Source organism: Notolabrus celidotus, chromosome 2 (assembly GCF_009762535.1).
Source record: "Notolabrus celidotus isolate fNotCel1 chromosome 2, fNotCel1.pri, whole genome shotgun sequence".
Classification (NCBI taxonomy): Eukaryota; Metazoa; Chordata; class Actinopteri; order Labriformes; family Labridae; genus Notolabrus; species Notolabrus celidotus.
Window position 1 is genome coordinate 11,091,898 of NC_048273.1, and position 25,195 is coordinate 11,117,092.

The following is a 25,195-nucleotide window of genomic DNA, read 5'->3' on the forward strand; positions in this document are numbered from 1 at the left end:
CACTATTAGCTGTTGGCTGCGGGGTGAGTTGGCCTGGCTCCGAAAATTGATACTGATAGTAGGAACCTTATCATGAAATGTGAGGTGAATGTAATTGGGGTGAGCAGAGTGCAGGTTGAAGGAGTTGGCGTGCAGATCTTCCTTTGGTAGCGTGTGGTCTTAGCAGCTTATTAACTTGAGGAGAATTACGCAACTCTTCGCTGAAGGGGCGGCTGTGGCTCAGTGGGTAGAGTTGGTCTTCTATCAATCGGAAGGTTGGCGGTTCAATCACAGCTCCGGTGGTCAGCGGCGTGTGAATGTGTACACATGAGGTCAGCTAATACTGATGGTTCCTTACATTAGCAGCCTCTACCATCAGTGAGTGAATGTGTATGAATGGGTGAATGTGACGAGCAGTGCATAAGAGCACTTTGAGTGGTCAGAAAGACTAGAAAAGCGCAAGTCCATTTACCTTACCATGATCATTTCAGTTATTCGTCTCTCTGGACTTACACCTTCCTTCTTCGAGGGGATTTGTAATGTGGAGGCATGGTAGCCAAGACCTCGTTGTACAGCTGGGTTGTTGCAAGGAATCCTTTGTTTTGGTAGTGTGTGACCATTCTTGGGGGAGCTTGTGGAAATTGTGGTAAAGAGACAATGAATTGAATGAAGATGCGATCTGAGAGGTGAAATGAGGTTACAGTCAGATTTGCTGCTGGGCAATTCCAAGTCCAAATCAGATAAAGAGTATTGCCTACTTTGTGTCTGGGAGGGTTGGGGACTTGTTTGAGGCCAAAAGAGGACAGGAGAGACATGAAGTCAGTTTCCTGGTTTAGTCAGCCTGGATGTTCATGTCTCCCATGGCAATCAGTGTTGTGCTTTCGTCAGCTTTTGTGCTTTTATACTGCCAAATTACTACAGCTGTATCTACCTTTGCTAAATGACACACAGCCGAACTGGCCCCTGTTTGATTTCACAACCACAGGCAACCGCAGGCATAAGAGTGTGTGACCCCCGGCAGCTGACCTTTCCTACTGATGTGCCAGAGAGTGATCTGGCCTCCCTATTTGGCATCTGTGATGTTGTATTATTTCTACCCTCAGTTTCTTACTTCTCAGTTTCCATTAATTTAAAGCCATATTTGTACTTTAAGATAACCCCCAATCATCAGACAAAATTTCCTAGATCTGTCAAAACCCGGGGTACAGTGAAGAGTAACAAATTAGAGGATGGTAACTGGTATCCAGTAGAGCTGGTGTGGAGAAGGGTACAGAAGTGAAAATATTAAAATCATCTGGTTGTTGCAGTTGATCTTTTGAGGAGACCCTAAACTTGATTGTTTGAACATTTGAAACTAGTTTTAAAGTCAGCAGAACTGTTTGTAAAAATGGAAATTCCGTCTGAAGCTCTTTCACTGCTTTTGTTATGGAGGAAGCATGGGTATAAATGACGGTATCATCAGCATAGAAATGTAATTTTGCTTTGATGTTCTTGCCCAGGTCATTTATGAAAATAGAGAAAAAAAAGGGTCCCAAAATAGAACCTTGGGGGAAAGGTTTAGTTCAGCTGATGTAGCCCTACATGAGCTAGCATGTACAGAGGTAGAGCCAACCTTACAAGTTGTGAAGCTGGTTTTGTTACCCATCATTCTGTGTTTTCTATGAGAGTGTATTTAAGTTTCTCTGTATGTCTTGTCTGTTTTGTAGGATGAGTTTCATCCGTTCATTGAGGCTCTGCTACCCCAGGTCCGTGCCTTTGCCTACACATGGTTCAACCTCCAAGCCAGGAAAAGAAAGTACTTCAAAAAACATGAGAAAAGAATGACTAAAGAAGAAGAGAGAGCTGTTAAAGATGAACTTCTGGGAGAGAAGGCAGAGGTGGGGCAATAGAGAGACATTTCAACTTTGATTTATTAGTGATGGAGCAATGACGCAGAAATGAACTTACTTCACAAATTCAGGACATTTTACTTGAAGAAAATCAGTCTGAACATCTGTAACTTACATTGACTGATCTCAGATTTCAAAGCTATCTTAACATGCTAATACAATATATTACTAAATGTATTAATGGACGCAAAACCCTTTCTAATATGATTCTTTTCCTAGGTTAAACAGAAGTGGGCTAGTCGTCTTTTGGCCAAGCTAAGAAAGGATATTAGACCAGAATGCAGGGAAGACTTTGTCTTGTCAATCACTGGGAAGAAAGCTGCCTGCTGCGTCCTGTCGAACCCTGACCAGAAAGGCAAAATGAGGCGCATAGACTGTCTCCGACAAGCTGACAAGGTGAGCTTTATTCTGCCTGAAAGGTCATCTTTCTCATTTTTGTTACAGCTCTGTTTACATCAGCAATATGGGAAAAAAACATTGATGATTTCAGAGCTTTAAATAAAAATGTGTTGTAAAGAGCATGGTCTACTCAGAACAAAAAATGATACTTCTGTGGTCCCAGATTTGAATTGTATACAGATATATTGTTGAGAGACTAAGGGAAAGCAAAATGTTTAAATGTTAACAGTTTTAACAACAAGATGATTTTGTGTCATGGGTTAGAAAATAGACTTTCCAATTTGTAGAGGACTCTTTACAGATAATTTGTTTTTTTCTCCCTTCTTTTTTGACAAGCTAGAAAAGTTTCAAAACCACACCGTAGGCTACTTGGTTGAAACATAATATTTTAACAAAAAAAAATTAAGCAATGAGTTGTCTTTCCCCAGAAATCAGGGCTACCATATGTTTCTTTTATGATTCTAATCCATTTATCTTTTGCTGTCGCTCAGCATTTAAATAACCTTTATCAGATTTGATGGTTAAGTCACAGACTTTCCCAAAAAGTGTTATACTTTTCTTTTACAAATGTGGGAATGAAATTGCATTAAAATGTACAAAACAGTGAATTGTATCTTGCCCGGCCGGGCAGCTCTCTGGGTGTTCAGCACCCCTAAACATCTGATCCTAGAATCGCCCCTGGTTCAGATTATTCAGTTTTCTAGAGAAAATAAATACAGTGACGTTAAGTTGAAAAACGTGCTGTTTGGGATCACCAAAGCCTGATTTATACTTCTGTGCCGAATCAAACCATAGTGTGCGCCCTAGGTATGCGTAGCTCCCGTACCCACGCAGAGGCCGACGCACGTAGCTGACCACACCTCCTCCAAAAGGTAACTACGCGTCAAATCGATGCAGACCGCAAGCCCTCTGATTGGTCCGTTAGGCGGCATTGTATTTCCCACACATCGACCATGTTTTTCATCTCCTCCTATCACAGAGACCACACCTATGTAGTGCTCACGTCCAGCCTTAAGCCTCTGATAGAATAGAATAGAATAGAATAGAATAGAATAGAATAGAATATATCATTGTACATTGTACAACGAAATTGAAGTGCAGAGAAGTGCAAAAAGAAGAAAAGAACAGTAGTAAAATAAAAAATAATACAAAACAGTCCCATTTTATATTGCATTATTTAGCATGAAGTGCACTCATTGCTTTGGGATAAAAGCTGTTTTTCAGCCTGTTTGTCCTTGTCTTTAATGTCCTGTATCTCCTACCTGAGGGCATCAGTTCAACAGGGGAAAAACAGGGGATGTCCCGGGTGTGTTTGGTCCCTGAGGATGTTTTTTGCTTTCTTGAGGAACCGTGACCTGTAAAGTTCATCGAAGGAGGGCTGGGGGCAGCTGATGATTTTTGAGGCAGTAGTGATGACCCTCTGGAGCCTTACCCTCTCTGCCGCTGTGCAGCTGGCATACCACGCAAACAGACAGTACGTCAGAACACTCTCTATAGAGCAGTGATAGAAAGATACAAGCAGTTTTTTGGACAGGTGGTTCTTCCTGAGGAGTCACAGGAAGTAAAGCCTCTGCTGCGCCTTCTTCACAGTTTTTTTGGGGGTTAGCGCTCCAGGTCAGGTCCGCCTCAATCTGGAACCGGAAGTCAGAGTCCCTCTCCACACATTCCTCGCTGATAAGTAGAGGCTGGATGTCATTTTTTTTCCTCCTGAAGTCGGCAATCAGCGCCTTGGTCTTGGAGCTGTTAAGGACCAGATTATTATCCTCACACCACCCAGTCAGCCCGCTCCACCTCGTCCTTATATGTAGACTCATCCCCCCCAATGATGCCTCCCACCACTGTGGAGTCGTCCGCAAACTTAATGATGTTGTTGCTGGAGTGGGTGGGGGTGCAGGCGTGAGTGTAGAGGTTGTACAGGTGTAGTCGGGTCGCCTGTTACCAGGCCCACTACACCTGTATAACAGCAATTCTGAGTGTATTGTTAATTTAGAGCTGAAACGTGTGGCTGTTTATCATACAGCAATGATTACAGGGAAGAATAGAGAAGACACGTCTGAGAAGATTTGATACATGACCGATGTGTGGGGGATCCCAGAAGTGCTGAAAAGGCGGGAAAAACAATGCTGCTGAGCGGACCAATCACAGAGCTTGTGGTCCGCGTCGATTCAATGCTTAGTCACATTTTGGAGGAGGTGTGTAGGTACGGGAGCTACGCAGACCTACAGTGTAGGCTATGCTGTCGATTTGACACAGAATTATAAATCAGGCTTTGACTTTAAGTAATTGTAATCAAGTGTGGTGTAACATGTTAGGAAATAATATTTGTGTGAGAAATATGTTGAATGATGTAGCCATTTACACTCCAATGTGTAAAAGCAGTACAGGAGAAATATAAAATGTAACTATTAAATATTTATATGTATGTAAGAACATTGTGTCTCATCTCTCCCAGGTGTGGAGGTTGGACCTGGTGATGGTGATCCTGTTTAAAGGAATCCCGTTAGAAAGCACAGATGGAGAGCGACTGATGAAGGGAGGCCAGTGCTCCAATCCAGTCCTCTGTGTCCAGCCTCGACACATCTCTGTCTCTGTCAAAGAGCTTGACCTCTACCTCGCTTACTATGTACAGGAGAGAGGTATGAGACACACAATTCATGTATTTTTTCTTTTTGTACTACCAGCATGTTTTATCATAATCTTTCATTTGTGAATAGAGATAGTATATCTAATTGACACGTAACTGCCTGTATCCAAATGCATTTTTGCACTGGCAGCATCCATGACCTTAATTTCACAGCGCTCCTCATGGTCACATCGGCTGTTTTAGAAACCGCTTACTATACTAGCAGTACGTACTGATTTGGCCAAAGTTCAGTATGTAGTATGCAGTATGTGAACAAGAGCAAAATCTGCAGTATGCCAAAACTACCTGGATGTAGGGGCGCTGGTGGCCTAGCGGTCTAAGCGCCCCACATACAGAGACTACAGTCCTCTTCGCAGGGGTCGCCGGTTCGATTCCCTACCGGTTGACCATATCCTGCATGTCCTCCCCCACTCTCTACTCCCCACATTTCCTGTCTCTCTTCAGCTGTCCTATATAATAAAGGCAAAAAGCCCAAAAAATATAACTTTAAAAAACTACCCGGATGTCGTACTGATTCGGGAAAATTTCTCAGTTCCCAGTCTCTCTCGCGTACTGTTTCCTACGATGCACAGCGCTAAAGTTCCACACTTACTTTTTTCTTCTTATTTGATGGAAGGCAATCAGTTTTTGGGTGCTGCAAAAATTGTTAAATTCCACTTAAACCACTTCTTAACTTTTTAAATTATAAGTAAATGCTAAAGAAGCAGTTTAGCTTGCTATCAGCTTGGCCGTTGTTTACTTCCGCTTTCCAAAACCAGAAATCCTGCGACGCCTGGCCCAGCATACTGCAACACAGATCCAACAGAACAGTCATACTATATATACTAACTTCAAACGCAGAATGTAGCATGCAATATGCATACTGCATACTACATTTGTAGTACGTAGAAACCTCATGCTACATTAGAATGTAGCATGAGGTTTCGAAAACAGCCTTCATTTTGATAGGTTACAAAAGTTTTCCAGCAGTGCTGCCACTTCCTTTACCGGAGGGCAAATAGGTTTTAAATTGTTAGGTTGGCTCTTTATTTGCTCTAACTCATAGCAATTTTGCTAAGAAAATTTGGAGTACCAGCACAAAAGAATGCTGTTCATAGAAACAGGCCCTTAATAGAGATATATTACATCAGAATCTTGTGATCACAATTTTTTATTAAAAAAAATACATTCTCTATGTGAAATGTTCAAATTGACATAGCTCTCAATCTTCTTACATTGTTCATAGGTTGTTTGAACTAGGTTCTGTTCTTCCACTGGTATGTTGAAACCATTTGTATGTTTTTGATGCAACCATAAGGTGTGTCCCAAAGTAACCACAAGAGTGCAGTGTTCACTGCTATTCTTTTTATGATGGCTCCTGGAAATGTGAGAGGCTCATTGGCTTACAGCAGACAGAGCCTCACAGATATAACAGCAACTGTAATGACTAGTGATACTAGTTATGACTCAGGTCAGAACAAAGGTATTACCTTGATCAAGAGCTAGTCTGAGTTCATTTTCTTTCATTAGATTTAGCTTACTTTCCATTTTTCCAGATTTGCCAAAAAACAGAGTCATCCTTTCAAATCAAATAGGACAAAATGCAGTTTATCCTGGCAAAGCCACAACTCTAGCTCAAATGTCTAAAGTCTATATTGACTGGCTGGATTTTAAGTTGTATTAAAGCACATTCCTTGAATATGCACTACTTTTCTTTGAAGCATTAAGGGGTCAAAACCTGCATTAGCAAAGCTCATCATATGGCACCTGCATCAATATCATTTGTTCAATTTTATTTTCCTGCTTTAGTAAGCTAGTGTTTGAGCTACTTTTTTTTAATGCTGATTTTTAAGAAAATATGCTAACGGAGAAATACCAAGCGGCAACCTCCCGCCGCAAGACTTGAAGCCAATGTAGAAGTGTTAGAAACTGCAGTTTCTCGAATGTCCGCTTGAGGCTGGCTTCAGAAGTACCAGAGACCACATACACACAAATTCAAATAAGCCGATCTTTACAGCAGAAATAAATGTGTTGTTTTCATAACGCAGCAGTTTTCGAAGATATTGTACTTGTGACAATGACAATAAAGATATTCTATTCTGTTCTAAGATTACTAGTTTTCCATTATGAGAGGAACAGCGGACTTGATTGACAGGCGAGAACATCAGTGAAACATACTGCCCATAACTTGGCAAAGCTTTATAGAAATGCACTGTACTTGCACAAAATGTGCATACAATTTCAGCTGGGAGACTCAACCTGGGGGATATTAAGACAATCTAACTTCAACCTAAGCAAAGACCTTATCCACCTCAACAAGTCAAAATGCCTTTACAGGTTTGCAGAGGCTTTTAAATATGTTTGAGTCCATTTGTTACAGTCATGACCAGCCAAGAGACACCAACATGGATGTAGAATGTTGCATGTAAAACCTCTCTCTCTCTCTCTCTCTCTCTCTCTCTCTCTCTCTCTCTCTCTCTCTCTCTCTCTCTCTCTGTCTCGCTCTCATATCTCTCTTTAGAGGCAGAGCAGAGCAGAAGTCCAAGTCGTACAGGAGTGGGCTCTGATCAGGAGGACAGTCGAACTGCCACAATGGGTAATGTAATGAAGGGACATTGTTGTTGTTTTTTTAATATCAATGTTAACCTTGTGAGGGGGGCTCAGTCTGGTCTTTCACTGGCTGTTTTCGATACGGCCTGCTATACTAGCAGTATGAACTGATTTGGCTAAAATTCAGTATGTAGTACATAGTATGTGAAAAAGAGCAAAATCTGCAGTATACCAAAACTCCCCAGATTCCTACTGATTCGGGAACATTTCACGCTTTAAGACGCTTTTATTTTGATATTTCCACTAGGCGGCAGTGTGAATTTGCAAAAAAGTCAAATATTTAGGATCGCAGAGTAACATTTAGATTTAATATTTATGTTTATATTTAACTTTTAACATTTACATTTATGTTTATATTTAACATTTAACATTTAGATGTATATTTAACATATACATTTATATTTAGCATTTGTATTTAACAGTGATTGTAACTAAAATATATTTTTCACAACAAAATCAAATGTGAAAAAGTTCACAAATATTGCTCTAAATGTGATTTTAAAAAGTGACCTAAAAATTCACACTACGTTTGCATGAGGTTTTGGAGCTAAATTTGGAGAACAGTTGCTGTTATTTTCAGTGCACACAACTTTACAAATGGCGCCTCTTAGTGGTGGTTAAGTTTTCTCCTTATCTTTGTAAAACTTTGTTTAATTAGAGGAACCTCTTTGTGCTGGCCTTTTTATTTATTTATTTATTCATTAATTTATCTATTTGTTTTCCCCTACCCATTGATCTCTTGTGATTTTAGAGGTTATTCCAATTGGAATAACTTTCAGAATCCCCAATGGTCTGTATTTGTGTCCCACTCCCCCTCTTCCTAACAACTTTAGAACTTTAAAATTTGTATAATAATAATAATAATAATAATAATAATAATAATAATAATAATAATAATGATGTATAAGCTTATTTTCTCTTTTTTTTCACTGTCAAAAATAACCCTATACATAGTCAACTCAGTTAGTTGTGACGAGTGATTGTTCTTTGTTAAAACATTTGGGGGGTTGTGATCAAGAAAGGCAATTTGTCCAACACTTATATCATATTGCCTTTAACTTTTATATTTATGTGACCTTCAGCGTGACAATTTGATTTTGTTCTCACATGTGATGAGACATACAGTAAAGTACTGTAGACACTGGACTTACAATGTAATGCAAAGTTTAGCTCATTTTTCTCAACATCTTCTGATGGACTTGATTGAGTGGTCAAATTAATGTCTGAATCAGAATCAGAATCAGCTTTATTGGCCAGGTATGCTTGAAGACACAAGGAATTTGACTTGGTAAACTGTGCTCTCTTTGTACAAGGCATAAGAATAAGACATACAAATAAAAATAAAAACAATAGCATCAGCTATAAATACAAAAGAACAACAAATAAAATAATATGATAAACTGTCTGAACTGATTAACATGAACTGACCCACTCATGTACAAAGACCTTATTATTGCCTTATCTCTGCTGTGTTTCTACAGATGGTCCAGAGTTCCAGGATAGTTTTGTGACATCAGGAGTTTTCAGTGTCACTGAGCTGGTCCAGGTCTCGAGAAGTAAGTCCTCTTTAAAATAAACTTTTGCTCTCATCAAGCTTAACTACCACCGAAATGGTCAAGACAAACCTGTTGATTGGGTTGAAGTTGGATGTGTGATCGCAAAGTTGGTTGTTCGATTGCATTGACAATACAAAACTTTGTATTCCTAAAATTAGGGAAACATGATTTTCCCAGTTTTAATTAACACTTCAAGTGTTTATGTAGATCAACATTCATACACATTTCAAAGGGAAATGTCCAACTGTCCACATAAACACGTTGATTCAGCCAATGTACAACAGATGACACTTCATTTAATGGGACTGAGCTCAGTGTCAGAAGTCGTGTCCTAAGTATAAATGCTGTGTGTGGTACAAAAGCAATTGTGCTTCCTCTACCAAACTAAATGTTAATGTTAAATGTTAAATCAGTGAAATGTTTAGAAAATTGAACCTTCAAAAATAAACCTTTTTTTTTTTTTTTATCATTTTCATTTGACATTTTAAATTGAGCCATTCAGGTTTGTCTTATTTTGTTCTGAGCTACAAAATGCAACAGAGCAGATTTTCTCACTCAAACCAAGCAAATTAGAATATCATGACAGCCTTCATTTGTTTTCTGGCTCAATGGAGAGGCTAAGAATCATTTTACAGTGTTTCTGTCCTGACCATAGTCTGTTTTCTCCCTGTGTGTAGCACCTGTTGTCACAGGAGTGGGACCTAGTTTCTCTATGGGGGAACTCCAGGGTCATCTGGCGTATGACCTCAACCAGTCTGTCAACCAGCCAGTAAGCCTCAGACGATCACTAGCCAGCACCTCATCTAGCGGGTAATCACACATAAATGACCCACCCCTCTGCAAACACAAACACACCCTCCAAATTGCACATTGGTATAAAAACTGCAAATATTATATAATTAACTTTAAGCCATATACGATCAATTGGCGGTCATTTTTTTTTACACATGACCTGATTTTTTTCACAGTTTACCTCAGAGTATGTTCTGTCCTGTGTTCTCTCTGTGTTTCTTTTCTTGTGTTTTATTTGGATTTAATTCCAACCTTTTCTTTATTAAAACCTTTTATTTCAAACCTGCACTTGGATCCTCCTTCCACCATTTTTACCCAGCGTGTCACATGCTTTTCATTGTGTTTTTTTATATTTATTCTTATTAGTCAATATCTCTATGTGATACCATCAGGGCTGAAATATTAAATCTATAACTGTAACACATACCAAAAGAATAAATTGGAGCATCAAATCAGTTTCAGGGAGTGAATTTGAATTATTATAGTCAGATCTATCATGCAGTAATGGGAAAGTGATGTAAGTCTTCATTTGAGCATTGATGCTCATGTCATTTTTCTTTATCTATCTTTGTCTTTGTCTAACCTAGACCAGCCTAGACCTGCTAATGTCAATGTAAGACAAACTAGCAATTTTCCTTGTTTTTGGGCCTGGATGGAAAGAGATCTTTAAAAGGACGATGTGCTGCAGAGAGATAGAGATAAAAGCATAATGGACAGGTTTAATTGGGATTCAAAATGTTAATAATGCACTTTGTGTGTATATGTCTACAGGAGTAAGCGTCATAAGTCTGGCTCAATGGAGGAAGAGGCTGACAGTCCTGGAGGCGAGTATTACCACTCGCCATCTTCTCCTGCCAGCAGCTCAAGGAACTGGACTGATGACATGGAAGGAGGTAACAGAATAGGAAAATATAAACACTGTACCTACAACTTTGTTCGCTGATTTTGCTTGCCATTTAAAATAAGCAAGAATAATTTTATATATATGTGTGTTCGTGTGTGTGTGCATGTGTGTGTGTTGTAGGTCTTTCTCCTCCTGTAAAAAAGGCAGAGCTGGACAGTCCCTCTCCCCAGGAAGACTCACCCAGAGTGGGCTCCTTCACTCAGCACCATCGCCCTGTCATAGCTGTTCACAGTGGTCAATATTACTTTGTCACATTCATATTTCTTTCTCCCGTCACCAAGATTAGTACAATATGTAATTTACAATGTTGTTTCTCCCCCTCTCTCTATCTTTTTTTCTATCTCTGTCCAGGTCTGTCTCGGAGTCCACACCCCTCCTCATCTCTTCATTTTCCATCCTCCTCCTACTTCCCCCATGGAGCAATCCGTTATCCCCCTCACCTTTCCCAGGATCCCCTCAAAGATCTGGTTTCATTAGCCTGTGACCCAGCCAATCAAAACCCCAGCTCTGTGAGTACAGCAAAGCAAAAGACCAGCTTTTTAAAAAGGAAATTATTCATTTAGAATACTAAATACTAAACTGTGTTTTGAGTTAATTGTGTTGATTAGAACAGTGGGACTCAAATTGCATTTTTTTTTATAAATCTTAATTGTTATTTTCAAAAGGAACTGTCCTTGACATTATCTGTAACTGTTCTAAAAATGGTTAATACTGAACAGAGTTCACTTGTATCAATTGCCTGATAAAAAACTGAGGATATTACACCCTCACTTGCAAAAAAGTTCAACGCTGAATGGTTCATGTTTTAAATGGAAAGACGATTTATGTTTTGTGAGGTTTTGTTCAAGGTCAGTGTGGCACAATAATTTTAAATGTTCATGTTTGTTTCGGTCACTGGCTGTTGCAAGTTTTATTAGTCAGACCAACACAAACAGAGAGAGAACGAGAAGGAGGAAAAGGAAGGAAGAGGAAAGACCTTGAGTGTTATTTGCTAACTCATAGGGTGTACAAAAGTGGGTGAACCTGCTTTTGTCTGCTGTTCCTAAGATTAAAAAAAAAAAATTCTGATATGTTTTGGCAAAGCTTTGGGTCTTTGGGTTGTATCATAGATTAAGCCTTTTTCAAGCCAGGACCTGCCCCCACGTGCACATATCCCACCAGCCCAAGTCCCCTTGGTGCAGATATATAGGTGTTAAAGATTTCTTTCCAGTGAAGTGTTAAGATTTGATTGTCTTTGCCACACTACAATATACATTGAGGCATAAATACTTTTTGCTGTTGAGGATTCATCAAAATGCCTGCATCACTTGCCTTCTGCTTTGTTTCCTTTACATGATGCAGGCTCAAAATTTTGCAGGGCTTGTTGAATAGGAGTATATTTGATTGTTGTCTTTCTGATATTTACAGCTAAATGGCAGCAACCAGGTTAAGGTGCCCAGTCACTACATCTCCTCTCAGATGTTGGCACCCCCTGGACCAGTGTCTTCCCTGGCTCCTCCTTCATCCTCCCTCCCAAGGCCAACACTGTCTGCAGAGTCAAAGGCCTCTACCACCTCTTCTGATGGGGGAACAAACTCCCCAACATCACCAAGTATGTGATTCAAAGCAAACAAGCTTCCTTTGCAGTTTTAATGTGTGACATTATAGCATTTCACTATTTGTAGTCTTTCAATTCAGATACAGGAATTATTGAGATAAAAACGTTGAAGACAAATACAATATGAACAACTGAAAACACAACACCAGCTAGTGAGGGTTTTCTAAATCTAATGACATAATCAATGATCGAAACCAAGCAAAGGTAGCAATTACCCCGACTAAAGGGGATTTATTTCCCATAACTACCTGCCAACCATACATTATCCCGCCTAGTTTTGCATCCCAACACTTTTCCTGCCTTTCTGAAGCTGTCCTATCTATAAAGGCGAAAATGCCCCAAAAAAAGAACATAAAGAACTTATCTCAGTATGTATTTATTTGTAGCACAAAATAAAAAAAACTCAACTGTGAATAAGTATAAGTGAACTCATTACTCACTGTTGATCATATAGACTCTGGAGCCTGAATAGAGTGGATGAATTAATGATTACAGTGCATTTAATGCTTCTCTCTGTTTTTGTACTTTGTTATATGGGGAGATGTAATGCCTAATACAACTTGTAAGTGATATAGTCTATCATAAACATGAGACTAATGTTGTTATCATCAACACCCTCAGCATACTCAGCCCCCGGAACTCCCCCTGCCAACCGCACCTCCTTCGTTGGAGTCAGCCCTCGAGACCCAGCAGGACTCTACCAAGCTCAGGTTAGTATGTATGATATGACACTGCTAAGCTCAATGTAGGGAGGACGAACTGACCCTGACGGTCAAATTCCACCAGATCTGTGTCCAGTTCGTCTCCAATCTGTCACGGCACCGGTTCTTATAGGTTTCTATTCGAGTCAATGTTTTAACTTTCACTGGATCCGCTCTGTTGCGTCTCTGATCCGGCACCTGGAGCCCCCCGGTGCCCCCCGGAGTCCCCCGGAGTCCCCTGGATCAGATGCGCAAGGTTTCTATTTCTTTTTTTTTTTTTGTTATATTTTGGGGCTTTTATGCCTTTATGAAAGGACAGCTGAAGAGAGACAGGAAATGTTGGGATCAGAGATGGGGGAAGACATGCAGGACATGGTCGCGACCGGGAGTCGAACCGGCGACCTCTGCGACGAGAACTATAGCCTCTGTATGTGGGGCGCTTAGACCACTGGGCCACCATTGCCCCAAGGTTTCTATTTTTGCCAGATGCCAAGCCACGACTCATACATCTCAACAGAGCAGATCGAGCGGGACAGGAAGTCAGGCACCAAAAGAAAACATCCTGTTCATTTTCAGAATAAAACACTCTGTGTTATGGCTAGATCGTTTTTCACTTTCCACCTTCTCAATACAACAACAAACCATCATGATGAGTGAAGCCAGGCCTTGAGTCAACAGGTCAGAGGTTTTTAGAAGCCAATAAGGACAACATGGATGAGGAGAGGAGTCGGATAACCAATGATTCAGTAATCACCGCAGGCAAACCTTGGTCACATGACTCCAGCTGTCCTGCGGTCTTGCTCTGTACTCTGTTCTGAAAACGCAGCCGATGGGTTTTGAAGGACGGGAGAGCACAGAGCCGGATCGCAGCGGATCGGAGACAATACGGACACGGATCTGGTGGAAGTCCCATGTAGGGTGAGGAGTCTGCTGGAACTGTCTCTTGCTACTTTGTCAGATAATTAAATTATTCATTAGAAAAAACATATGTACGTATATACAGGACAAGATAAGCAAAAATGATGAGTCACCGCTTTGTCCATACAAGGTGGCCAAGATCAACACCAAAGTTTCTCACAGTAGCTTCTAAAAGTTTGTCATCACAGGATGCTAAGTTGCTCAAATGTTCAAGTGTTTGGCAAGTGATTATAGAAAAACATGAAGTTTGTTTTCATGATTAATTATTCACATTTTTCAGTTATTCATGGTGCTAAAGTTAAATATTTTTTTGCTTGTGAGGTTATGCATTTACTGTTTTAGCCCTTTTAAATCCTATTTCTTGTGTGTCTCTATTCCAGTCTTGGTATCTGGGCAACTGAGTGATCCCTGGGGGAAAGATGATTGTCATGGCTGTGCTGTCCTGGAGAAATGAACACAATGTTGTCAAGACATTGCCAGAGGAAAAATATATTCAGCTTTATAGAAGCATAACACGTGGTCATACATACATATAAATATAAAGTGTAGCATATTTATATGTTTGTATATACCAAGAAGATACAGTGTGGACGTAAGAAGGATGCTGCTTTCTCTCAGCCATATTGCAGTCACAGAATGAACTGCACCAAATGATACTAAATGTTCTCAAGAATGGCAACTGATGTGAGTTGTGATTTTTAAGTTACAGTAAGGGAGTGGTGCAGATGAGTGTTTCCTTCAGAAGACCCGCAGACCAGAGCCAGGCCTCAACATACCAGATCTTAAGGAGCCTGTGATCTGACTGTGTGCCAAGGAAAGGGTCTGTTTTCCCTTGGATGGATATCAGCCTTTGTTCTCGCACCCTAGGTCTCCACACTAAATCTAGTTTAAGGCCTCCCTCCTGGGACAGATGTAAACCTCATCCCCTCTCAACACCCAGAATGCCCCTTACTGCTGCAGGTGCTGCTTAAAATATATGCAAATAAGCCTCCCTTTTTTCCAAAACTGACTAGAAAGAGAGATTCTCTTGTTATTATTTAATGTTTCTTTGCACTTTTCAATATGTTATTGCCACATTTGAAGAAAACTAACAGTTAAAAAAATAATCTTTTTGATCTTCCCACTTGAAGACAGAGGCTTTGTCTTTTTATTGACAATCATCAGCCTAAAACCATTATTTTGCTTTACTGGGTTCATGTTTTAAGACTGTTTGATTGTGCTTTTTTATCAGAAAACTGTGGATTATGAGTGGAATATAAGAGCTATATTCATGTCTCCTCCAACACAAGAGACAATGCTACAGTTTGACATCAGTTACAATCGGTCAATCAATACTGGTATCGGAAGGGCAGAGCGCATTGTTTCAAATTAATATTAACATGCTTCTTCCTTTACTTCAGAAACAAATCTATTTGTAACGCAGTAATTATCAAAACCTTCAAAAGTCCAAATGTTTGGAGGAGACATAGAAACACCTCAGTGGATCTGAGAAAAGGCAACAACACATGGAAACCTGGACTATGTGGCAAAAGAGCCAAAGTCAAGGTGGCTATTGAACTGTGTGTTTTTACATGTAGCATGAAGGGGTGTGTGCGCCTGAGTGTTTGCCTGAGTGTGTGCGTGTGTGTGTGTCTGTCAGATTGAAATGTTTCTGCATTTGTGAACTCACCTCTGCTTGGTTTTGAGATTTTGTGGATGGATATGGAAAGAGATGAAGTAGGTATTGCACTACACTTAAGTTACAGTTGCAGTGATGCAGCATGTTTCTAAGCTGGCAGGCTGAATCGTAGTTGTTCTTGAAGTTGTTGGTTTCCGATAGTAGGTTATGTGCATACTAATTTGAGAGCTTCATATTTATGGTGATCTACAAAGGTGTTCAAGCAAGGTTCTGCACTGTCTAGCTCAACCCCACCATGATAATCCATAGAGGAACAGTAGAGTGGGTTTGGGTTGGAGTTCAGGCAGCTGGAGACGGATTAATAGACAGACAGGTTAGCCACAGTGCCATGGTGGGATTTAAGACCGCCTTGATGATTAACCACTGACAAGAAAGATATCAAGCATTCACAATTTGATTTTAAGGTCATAGCTTAGATGCTGGGCCCCATCCAAAATATGTCTTCATAACAGTGCTTTTATGAGCCAAAGCAATAGTCCCAGGTTCATGCTTTTCACAGCTAAATTTTGCTAATAATCTTTTGAAAAGCGTGCAATAATTTCAAGTCTTTTTTTTTTTTTAACTTTGATCAGAATGATCACAAACATTAGACAAGGAAGGACATCCCAGAACCATCTGATCATAGGTAATCAAGATAAGAGGACACATAAGAGTAAGATCTCAGTTCAAGAGATAGCAACAACTTAGTCTGTAGTCTATAAGTAAGAGTAGAATATAATCCAGTCAAATTAAAAAAGCATATCACCATTGATACTGGCATGTACAGTTCAATGCAAACTTTATATGCAAAAGTAGTAAACACTTCACTCAAACATCTCATGTGAACATGAAATGACAAAAAAAAAGTCCAGGGACAAATGTTTTGATAGGTACATTTTTAATCCTCAGTGTTTTCCACCCGAAAAGCATTCTATTGAAATTAGTTGCCTTTTGATGTGGATTTGTGTTTCTGTGTTGAGGAGAGATCAGAATAAATGTCAAGCAAATATTGCCTTGAATTATAGACATAGAGTTGACCCCTGCAGTGTTTTTCATTCTGCAGACATTACTCCATAACAATGTTGTGTACCCTGTGCAAAAAAACACCAGGGTGGAAGTAAAAAATGTACTTTTTGTGCCATCTAATTTTTATTATGAAAGTAGGTTCCTGATCTCACATAAGTCTACAATCTGCCTGTAAGGATAAAATATATTCCAGGTTTGATTCCAACATATCTGTTAAATTAATGTTAAACTAGTGAAGGAGAATGCAGTAGTGTGTCATGGTGAGTTCACAAATAGGGCTACAAAAAGAGCCAGTAAGCTGATCATACACAGCCTCACATGCTTGCAACTTATAAAACCATATGTGCAAAGTAGTGCTGTAACTTTTTTTGTAAGACAGCTTAAGACTTTGAATTTAGAAGGAACTCCAGTTTAGTCAGAAGTTTTGTTTCCCTTTCTTCTTTTGTGTCTTTGCATTCAAAATGTTCCAATCAAACAGCTATGGAATAGGTTTAGTTTTTGTGCATTTTTTAAAGATTGCACAAAAGCCTCTTGCATCACCTAGATTAAGCAACCTCTTTCTTTTTATACTATTTGCTGTCCAGATGCATCTTAAATGTATGTTCGGTCTGAATACAGGTGTGAGTGTTTCTTATTGTTTTCTTTCCTAGGCTTAGGGGTCAAAGTTAGCAGCAGTCAGTTGGATTTTGTACTGAAGGTGCTGATGTGAGCTTAGATTTCTGTGGGGTGAGGTTTCAAGTTTTGTTAAAGTTGGCTTAAGTTGGCTTAAGCTGATGTATACTGCATGGTGCTGCCATGGTCGCTGTGCTGACCTAATGAATGCATGGCTAAAACTGATGATACCTCTTCCTCTCTATCCTGCTCTTTCTCCTCTTCTCCTTCCTCACTCTGTACTCTGTACTGAATCAGAGGGCAGTAGATGGAAGGACTTCGTATTTCTTTACATTTTAATAATGGCCCTGTTGTTAAACTTCTATTTTGCACGATATTTCATATAACACATTATGTGCCTTGCCTTTAGTTAAAGAACAATAATATAATATGGGAAAGTGATCATATTTCATGGTACAGCTGGAAGCTTAAAACAAAAAGAAAATACAAAAAAAAAGCTGCATGTGTGAGAGCTTGGCATTATCCAGTGTTGCAGGTACATAGTTTAGGTTAAACAGTGTCAGTGTATGAACTACCAGCTGGGATTGGCTTGAATGTCAGCTTTGTGAAAGCTTTCATTAGTTTTAGCAGTCTACATTTCCATTCAACCAAAGGTAGAACACATTTTTACAGCACAAGAGAAACACTCTGACGATTCAAATTCAAATACTTTGCTTCCATTCACTACATTTAACTGTAGCTTTGAACCACATCTGACAGCAGCCACAGGGCTTGGCTGAAGTGTCATCGGGTGAAATTAGTATGGAAATGGTTATAACTAGTGATGAATACTGATTTAAAGATCATGGTCAAACACGTGTTATTAAACACTGTAGTTCTTTTCTTGATTTAGTAATGACTGAATTACCACAGCGATATCTAAACAAACTTGAATGTTGAGAACGTTCTTAAGAAGCTAGTCTTTAAGACAAGATTTATAGTCAAACTATTATTGTAACGGCCAAGGTTGAACACGTCATTTTATTCTGCACAGAAAAGAACCGTACTTTCAAAAATGTTGCCCTTCTCCTTTAAGTCCAGATTTTACATGCCAGATGTTGCTGTTAACAGTTGTTTATTGCACTCATAGAGCTGATGTGGTTCAGAGGCTCTGCATCTTAAGCTGAAGTGTTGGCCTTTAGGTGTGCGGACAAGTTACTGACATTAACAGTGTTGATTATAAGAGGGGCGTTGTCCCAAAATGTGGACACCATTGTATTGTAAATCCTACTGTAATTTCAGGTATGGTTAAAGTGTAGCTACTTTGGATCTAAAAACCACACATGTTTGATGGGAGGTCTTGCCTCAATGTTCATAGTGCAAACAAACATTCTGCATGGATCTGCAAACATACCAAGTAGCAAATACTCGCAAACACATTTTATTGTATTTATTGCTGGATGTTTTTTAAACCTTTATTGTGAATAGTTGTCAAGCATTGAGCCAATGTGACAGAGCCACCCAATGCCATAATAGAAATGTGTAGGTTTGGAGTTTAAGGGTCAGAAGCTCTATGATTGGCTATTTTAACACCGTCCATTTGCCCGTATGATGATTATAACTATGTGACTAATCATATGACAAGGCATAACAAAAAGCCATTGTTTAAATTTCAGTTTCATATGAATGCATGCACTTAACACTATTCTTACTCAACTTGGCTTTAAGGTTGTGACTATTTTTTTCTTGAGTTATTATTATCACTTTGCTTATAGAGATATAGTTTTAAACACAGCAGTGTGTATAAAAACATGTACAACATGGACTGAAGAAAATAATGAATAGAAAATAAATGTCTGTTGCGTTTGAGTTTAAGTTTGACCCTCTTAAAAAGATGGACAAGCTAGAGTAAGTTTCCCATAAAATGGGCTTGTTTCAAAGTTTAGTCATGTGAAGTACGATGAATGGTAACCGGTGCAATGATAGTGGAAGAGAGACAATCTTGGAAGTTAAGTCTGAGTGATTCACTCAAAGACCACAGAGCTCTGCAAAGGCTACACAGTCCTCTAAATGTGTAATCTTCATAGCAGCAATTGTTGCCCTTTTATACCCTGTAGTAAAATTAAAACTTTGTAGGGTATACATGTAGGTTTATTTGTAGACTAAATGAAATCCTGATTGCACAATAGCATCATACATATGTAAATGCTAGCACAATTTACATTAATGGTGCAATTTATCTTTGGATTTAAAGTTGTTGTTTCTTTTTCGGTGTAAAAATATATTTGAAGATTTTTTTTGCATAGGCCATTTCAAAATGTATTTGTGTGCAGTTAACAGTGTTGAATACACTTGGACATCGCAGAACTAAAAGATACATTGTAAGTGAACAGGTGACTATTCTTGTAATGGATTGTCTTAACCTGAGATTTGCCTGTAGAGGTCCCAATCATTCCAAAATATTAGCCACAATTTTAAAAACCTGATGACAGATAGACCCAGTGTGAATTGACCCAAAAATCATCACATCAGATTCATAGAGAAAGCACACTGGTGATGGCAAGATGTTCCACCAATAAAGAAAAAAAATGCAACACATGGTTCTCCACAATTTACCCTCTCAATCTTACAAACAAAGTCTCCTGTCATAATAATCGCACACTATATGATTGAAAGCTGTCTTCCTGGGTCCCTCAGTCACCAGATTTATTTACACACGGATCATAGATCTGCAGCAGTACTATGGGACCCTACTAGACCTAGCTGACTTGGGTCATCTTGTTGGGGGTTGTCTCAGAAACTGTAGGCCAAAGTGAAAAATGCTTTGTCAATGTGCTAATAATAAGACTAAGGCTATTGATGTAAAACTGGCATTATTTATTTTTTCTAACTAAGAATCAACTTGTGTTGAATTTATACTATGCACTGATTGTGACAGGCCAGATTTGGAAACCAGGCCAAATTGTTATTATATTTTTATGTTTATATTCCCTCTTTCAGTCAAAGATATATTTGTTTTAAAACTGTCCTTAAAAATAACCATGTTCATGAATCCAAGGATGTGTTACTGGTAACACCAGGCAAGAAGTTATGAATACTCACATGGCTGCCTTTTAAGCTACATGCAGGAGGATAAAGGCTATTTCTGTGAAATGTTTTCAAAGATTAAGCCTTGTATTTACCCATAGTGGGACTTGATGTGGTTTACTTAGCTGGGATCTGTCTGCAGTTAGGTACTGGCTACCTGTTGGTAAAAACCAGGAACAAAAGGGAGAATATCTATGCCCAAGGACAAAAAAAAAGATTGGACACTGAGTTCTGACAGTGTGTCAGCTGCTTTGCTAAATGTGTTTTAAGCTTGTAAAGTGTAATGTGTTAATTTCATTTAACAAAATGTACCAAATTGAGCATTGAATAATTGTAAGATATCACAACCAAGAGAAATACAACAAGACACTCACACCCTGCCTACACCTCTATTTCAAACCTGCTCAATAACAGGTGAAATACCATGCAGCTGTCAGTAAATATGGTGACACTGTTACCATTGCAAGAGAGTGTGTGAAAGTACAATTAAGGAAATAATTATGATTATAAGATTATTGTAATCATCTGGGAAATTTCCCACCTTGAGTAAAAATGTGTCCATGAGTTGAGAATAATGTTTCATAATTAAACCAACTTGCACACATAACTTCAGCTTCTCATCAAAATGTCATCAAAACTTTCTCTGCTGTGGTTAAGAAAGCGGCAGGTCAACAGCATTGAATTGGCAAAGACGCTACCAAAAACTATTTCAACAAGCAGTGCCTGTGATTATACTGCAAGTTTCATTTCAGTTATTTTTCATTTGCAGAACATGTTGTGTTCAAACAGTACATAGAGGTGTGACACACTTCTACCTAGGGATTGGTGCTTACTATTGAAAACATCACCAGCCCTGGCCAGTAGATATGGGCTGGGCGGGTCCTAAGGTGACAAGCCATAAATCAACCCAAAGAGTTACTGAAAATCTAGAGGGACATTGACAAACTGTCTACTTTTTTGAGGGAACTAAATGTAAAGTTGATCCACGCGTCTTCATTTTAGGTTGGATTATATTCAGGGATTACAGCTGTGTCCTATTTTTGTCTACTTTTGAGGTTGCACGTGAAATAGGCTGAAATAATTTTAGATTCAGCTTTGTCATGATGCCTCTGTACAAAGGGTACTACAAATTGTGTATGGTTACCAAAGACAGAGTAGGAAAAAAATGCAGATTTGTTAGTTGACAAGTAAAAAGAGTTGAAGCAGTAATAGTGATGATCCCTTATCTTTATAATAACTTTCTTCAATTGATGTATCTTTCAGCAAACTGATCTCATAAGTCTTTGTCACAGACGGCTTTACAGTTGAAAAATCACAGGTGTGACTAATAAAGTGAATGATGGCTGAAGCCAAATAAACTAATTGAGGGTCAGTGTTCTGTATGGCAAACGTTTTTTAATTCATTCAGGAACTATTAATTAACTGTCCAGTTATAAGCACTTCTATGTTTTATTCAGATGAATAGTTGTAGTTGGGAACTACTCATATTTTGTATCCTTTATGGTCTAGTGTGACCATCAAATATTCACATTATCTTTTCTTACACATACTGTCTCCCATGCAATTTCAGTATATTAAAGAACTGATTCCGCCTAAGTTACTCCCTTCACAGTTTAATGGGAATATGAACATTAGGAATTGTCAATTTGTATGAAATCCGATCATCAAAAATCTTTTGAAATTGTTGACTATATGTTTTCTTAGATGTTATTTATTGGGGAAGGCTAAGTTCCATCTAGATTTTACTTTTCTTTGTGGTACAAACCAAGTGCTGTTCTTACCACTGTTTGCTGACGATACAAAAAACACTTTTGTTTAGATGCATCTTATAAGATGATAAGTAAGCAGTGATAATTGTATTTGAAGCTTAGAAGCTGAAGTTGGTCAAAGTTGGTTATATCGTGAACGAAGAACTATACAAACTAACTATACCACTTAAACTGTCAGAGAACTAATAATAGGCAAGTTTATTAAGGGTGATTTTCTAAGAGGGCTCTTTTCTATAACTCTCAATGTTACTTAAACCTCTTCTGTTGCCTGAAAAACTTGTCACTCCGATATGGGTTTTTGCTGTTTTTTGTTTGTGCTATCATTTCAAATGTGTTTTCTTCTATTAGTGACCCTTCAAAACTCATTTATTTAATTCAGAATCACAGCAGCTTGAATTCCTTTTTTAGTTATTGAAATAAGATTTTGTAGTTTTCCCTGTAACAGTGATGCCATGTTGATTCAGTTCTGTATCTTTGGGTATCTTACACCTGCACTCTGTGTACTCCTTGTGCTGAAGACAGTTTGTAATGAAAGAAAGAGTTGTTTCTCAGAGAACATTTTAATGCAGTCTCATATTTTAGAGATTTTTTTTCATAACTTTTCAGATATTGATGTAAAGGACTGCTTTGCTTGCTTCCAAATATATATCCCTTACATCAGAGAGAGCGAAGGCATGATTAGCTTTCAACAGTTATTGCATGACTACAATCCACACAGACAATGGTCCTTTTCACATTAAGTGGTCATCGTGACATTATAGAATTCATTTAGCTATGGGATTTCAACACCAAATCTTTGGTTAGCATTGATACATCAAAATTTCCAAATATCTGAAGCAGTGAACAAGGCTTTCCTGGGTCATTATATTTCTATATAGGTGTGCATCTTATATTTATGATTACTTGTATCTTATCAGAGGACTATGGCACAACTTTCTCATCTGACTTGACTTATTAGTGCCTGACCCAAAACACATTTTTGACACCTGACAGCTAATCGGATACATGCAACGTTGCACAACTTGTTATTCAGATATCAGAAAACAAAACAGGTAAAGGCAAGTTGTATTTTTTATGCTGAGTCTATATTATGCACCAGCGAGCTGACATTAACCCTGGCCTGAGATGTTCACTGTGTAAAGGGCTAGTGCTCTGGATTGGATGTAGTGTGTAGCAGCTTAGCAAGAGCTTTAAGTACTTCTTCTTTGGGATGTTTTTCAGTTGAAACAAATGTCAATAATCCACCTTTGTTTGCACGATGTTAACAATTGCTCTAGGCTTGCATTCAGACAAGAACAGGAAATCATGTCAACACTGTGGCATAGTGATAGACTCACAGTTGTTTCAAGATTGAAATTTCTGTTCCTGTCTGAATGTACCATAGTTTGAGATGGCTGTCTAAACCAATATTTCTGACCTAATGTTGTTCATCTGCTGTGGGGGATATTAACATCTTTGATAATATGTCATTGTAACCATATTTAGCCATTGCTGTCAGCAATTGCTGATAATTCATTACTGGAAATGAGTATGTTTCCCTATGCAAAAATATACCATTAATAAACAAGCTAAACCACAACTCAACCAAGAGCTCCTTTGTTTATTTCATTCATATATGCTCATATGGGACATGCCAAGACTTTTTTAAAAGTGGATGTGAAGTGCAATGCAAATTTACAAAGGATGAAACACTTTTACAAAGTTGGAGACAAATTTACATTTTGGAAAACATTTTTACATTTTATAAAACAGAATTACATTAGCATAAAACTTTTACCAAGGCCAAAACAAATTTACATTTAAGAAAACATATGTACAAAATCAGAAACACTTTTAGAAGCGGTGAGACAATTTTACAAACAACGGAACATTTTCACCAGTCCCGAAACAAAATCACAAACAGCAGATTCTGGGAAAGGAATATACAAATGTTTTTCAGAATAAAAAACGTCTGTAATATGAAAATGTTTGACAGCCAGTGAATTCATATATATTTGACATTAACAACCCTGTTTCTACTTAAATATTTTGATTCAGACTGACAAAACTATTGGAAATTTAGCAAATACATTTATTTTGAAAATCCAAATCAGATATAGCCCTGATTGGCAGGAACACATTTTGAGGTTTTCTCTTATCAGTTAGGAACCATCAGTATTAGATAATCTCAGTCATACACATTCACACACACACACGCTGAACAACAGCAGGAGCAATTTGGGGTTCAGTGTGGACACTTCATCATGTGACCGCAGGAGCTGGGATCAAACCGCCAACCTTCCGATTGCTGGACGACCGACTCTACCCACTGAGCCACAGCCGCCAAAAGGAATGCTAGAAACTACAGTTCGTCGAGTGGCTAGCTGCAAAAGCCCAAGAAGCCACCTACACACCCATTCTAAGAGGCCCATCTTCAGAGCAACAATAAGCATGTTTACAGCCTGGTTCAAAAATTGTGGTCTGAATAGCTCATTTCTATGTTTGCACTCACTTTACGATGTGAATCTTTTTTAATAACTTGTTAGTTTTGAAGATATTAGGAAGGTTTTGCATGATTAGGAGCACGGCTGTCTTGACTGACAGGTGGACACACTGTAGCTGTTAGGCAGGAGTCTACTGACCCACCTCTGCCTCTTGCTAGGTTGACAGAAGGGTTTAGTCAGCATTTCCAAAACGGCAACCATTATTGATAGGATTTAAAACCAGTGGGTGACATCACTGAGACTACATCCATGTTTTATACAGACTGACACCTACACATAAATTGATAGCATTTATTTACCTACTTATGATGTGCACTTTGACAGCTAACTTTGTAAGTATCACAAAGATGTATGACTGTAGATACTTGTTCATCTTTAAAAAGTAACACATCAGAGTGGCAATATAGAAATCTCCCAAGCAAAATTCTTAAAGGACTTACAAGGAAGATGTTTATCTATAGCCACAATTGAGGTACTTTTAAAATTGTGAGTAAACACATGCACACAGTATTAGATAGGGAGGTGTTTATCTACATTTTAACCATAGAAAAAGACTTGTTTAAAAGGAACCAGAAGTTACAGTTGATTAAACACATGACCTCCCTCTGACAAGG

The 25,195-nt window shown here is 38.6% G+C and overlaps 1 protein-coding gene across 5 annotated transcripts in view; it reads left to right on the forward strand.

Moving 5' to 3' along the window:
* nfic (nuclear factor I/C) overlaps positions 1-23,682 on the forward strand; it is a 47,248-nt gene extending 23,566 nt beyond the window's left edge. For 2 of the 5 annotated variants that reach the window (XM_034673885.1, XM_034673871.1), the window contains exons 2-13: positions 1,686-1,856; positions 2,088-2,264; positions 4,720-4,903; positions 7,412-7,486; positions 8,982-9,056; positions 9,734-9,866; positions 10,620-10,741; positions 10,858-10,986; positions 11,104-11,261; positions 12,160-12,343; positions 12,971-13,059; positions 14,349-23,682. In XM_034673885.1, the coding sequence (XP_034529776.1) occupies positions 1,686-1,856; positions 2,088-2,264; positions 4,720-4,903; positions 7,412-7,486; positions 8,982-9,056; positions 9,734-9,866; positions 10,620-10,741; positions 10,858-10,986; positions 11,104-11,261; positions 12,160-12,343; positions 12,971-13,059; positions 14,349-14,369 (1,518 nt within the window). In that variant the 3' untranslated portion in view covers positions 14,370-23,682. Of the gene's footprint in view, positions 1-1,231; positions 1,247-1,685; positions 1,857-2,087; positions 2,265-4,719; positions 4,904-7,411; positions 7,487-8,981; positions 9,057-9,733; positions 9,867-10,619; positions 10,742-10,857; positions 10,987-11,103; positions 11,262-12,159; positions 12,344-12,970; positions 13,060-14,348 lie in introns of those variants that run through there. The other 3 variants (XM_034673862.1, XM_034673876.1, XM_034673893.1) reach the window with 2 other exon arrangements.
* Positions 23,683-25,195: the final 1,513 nt, after the last annotated feature.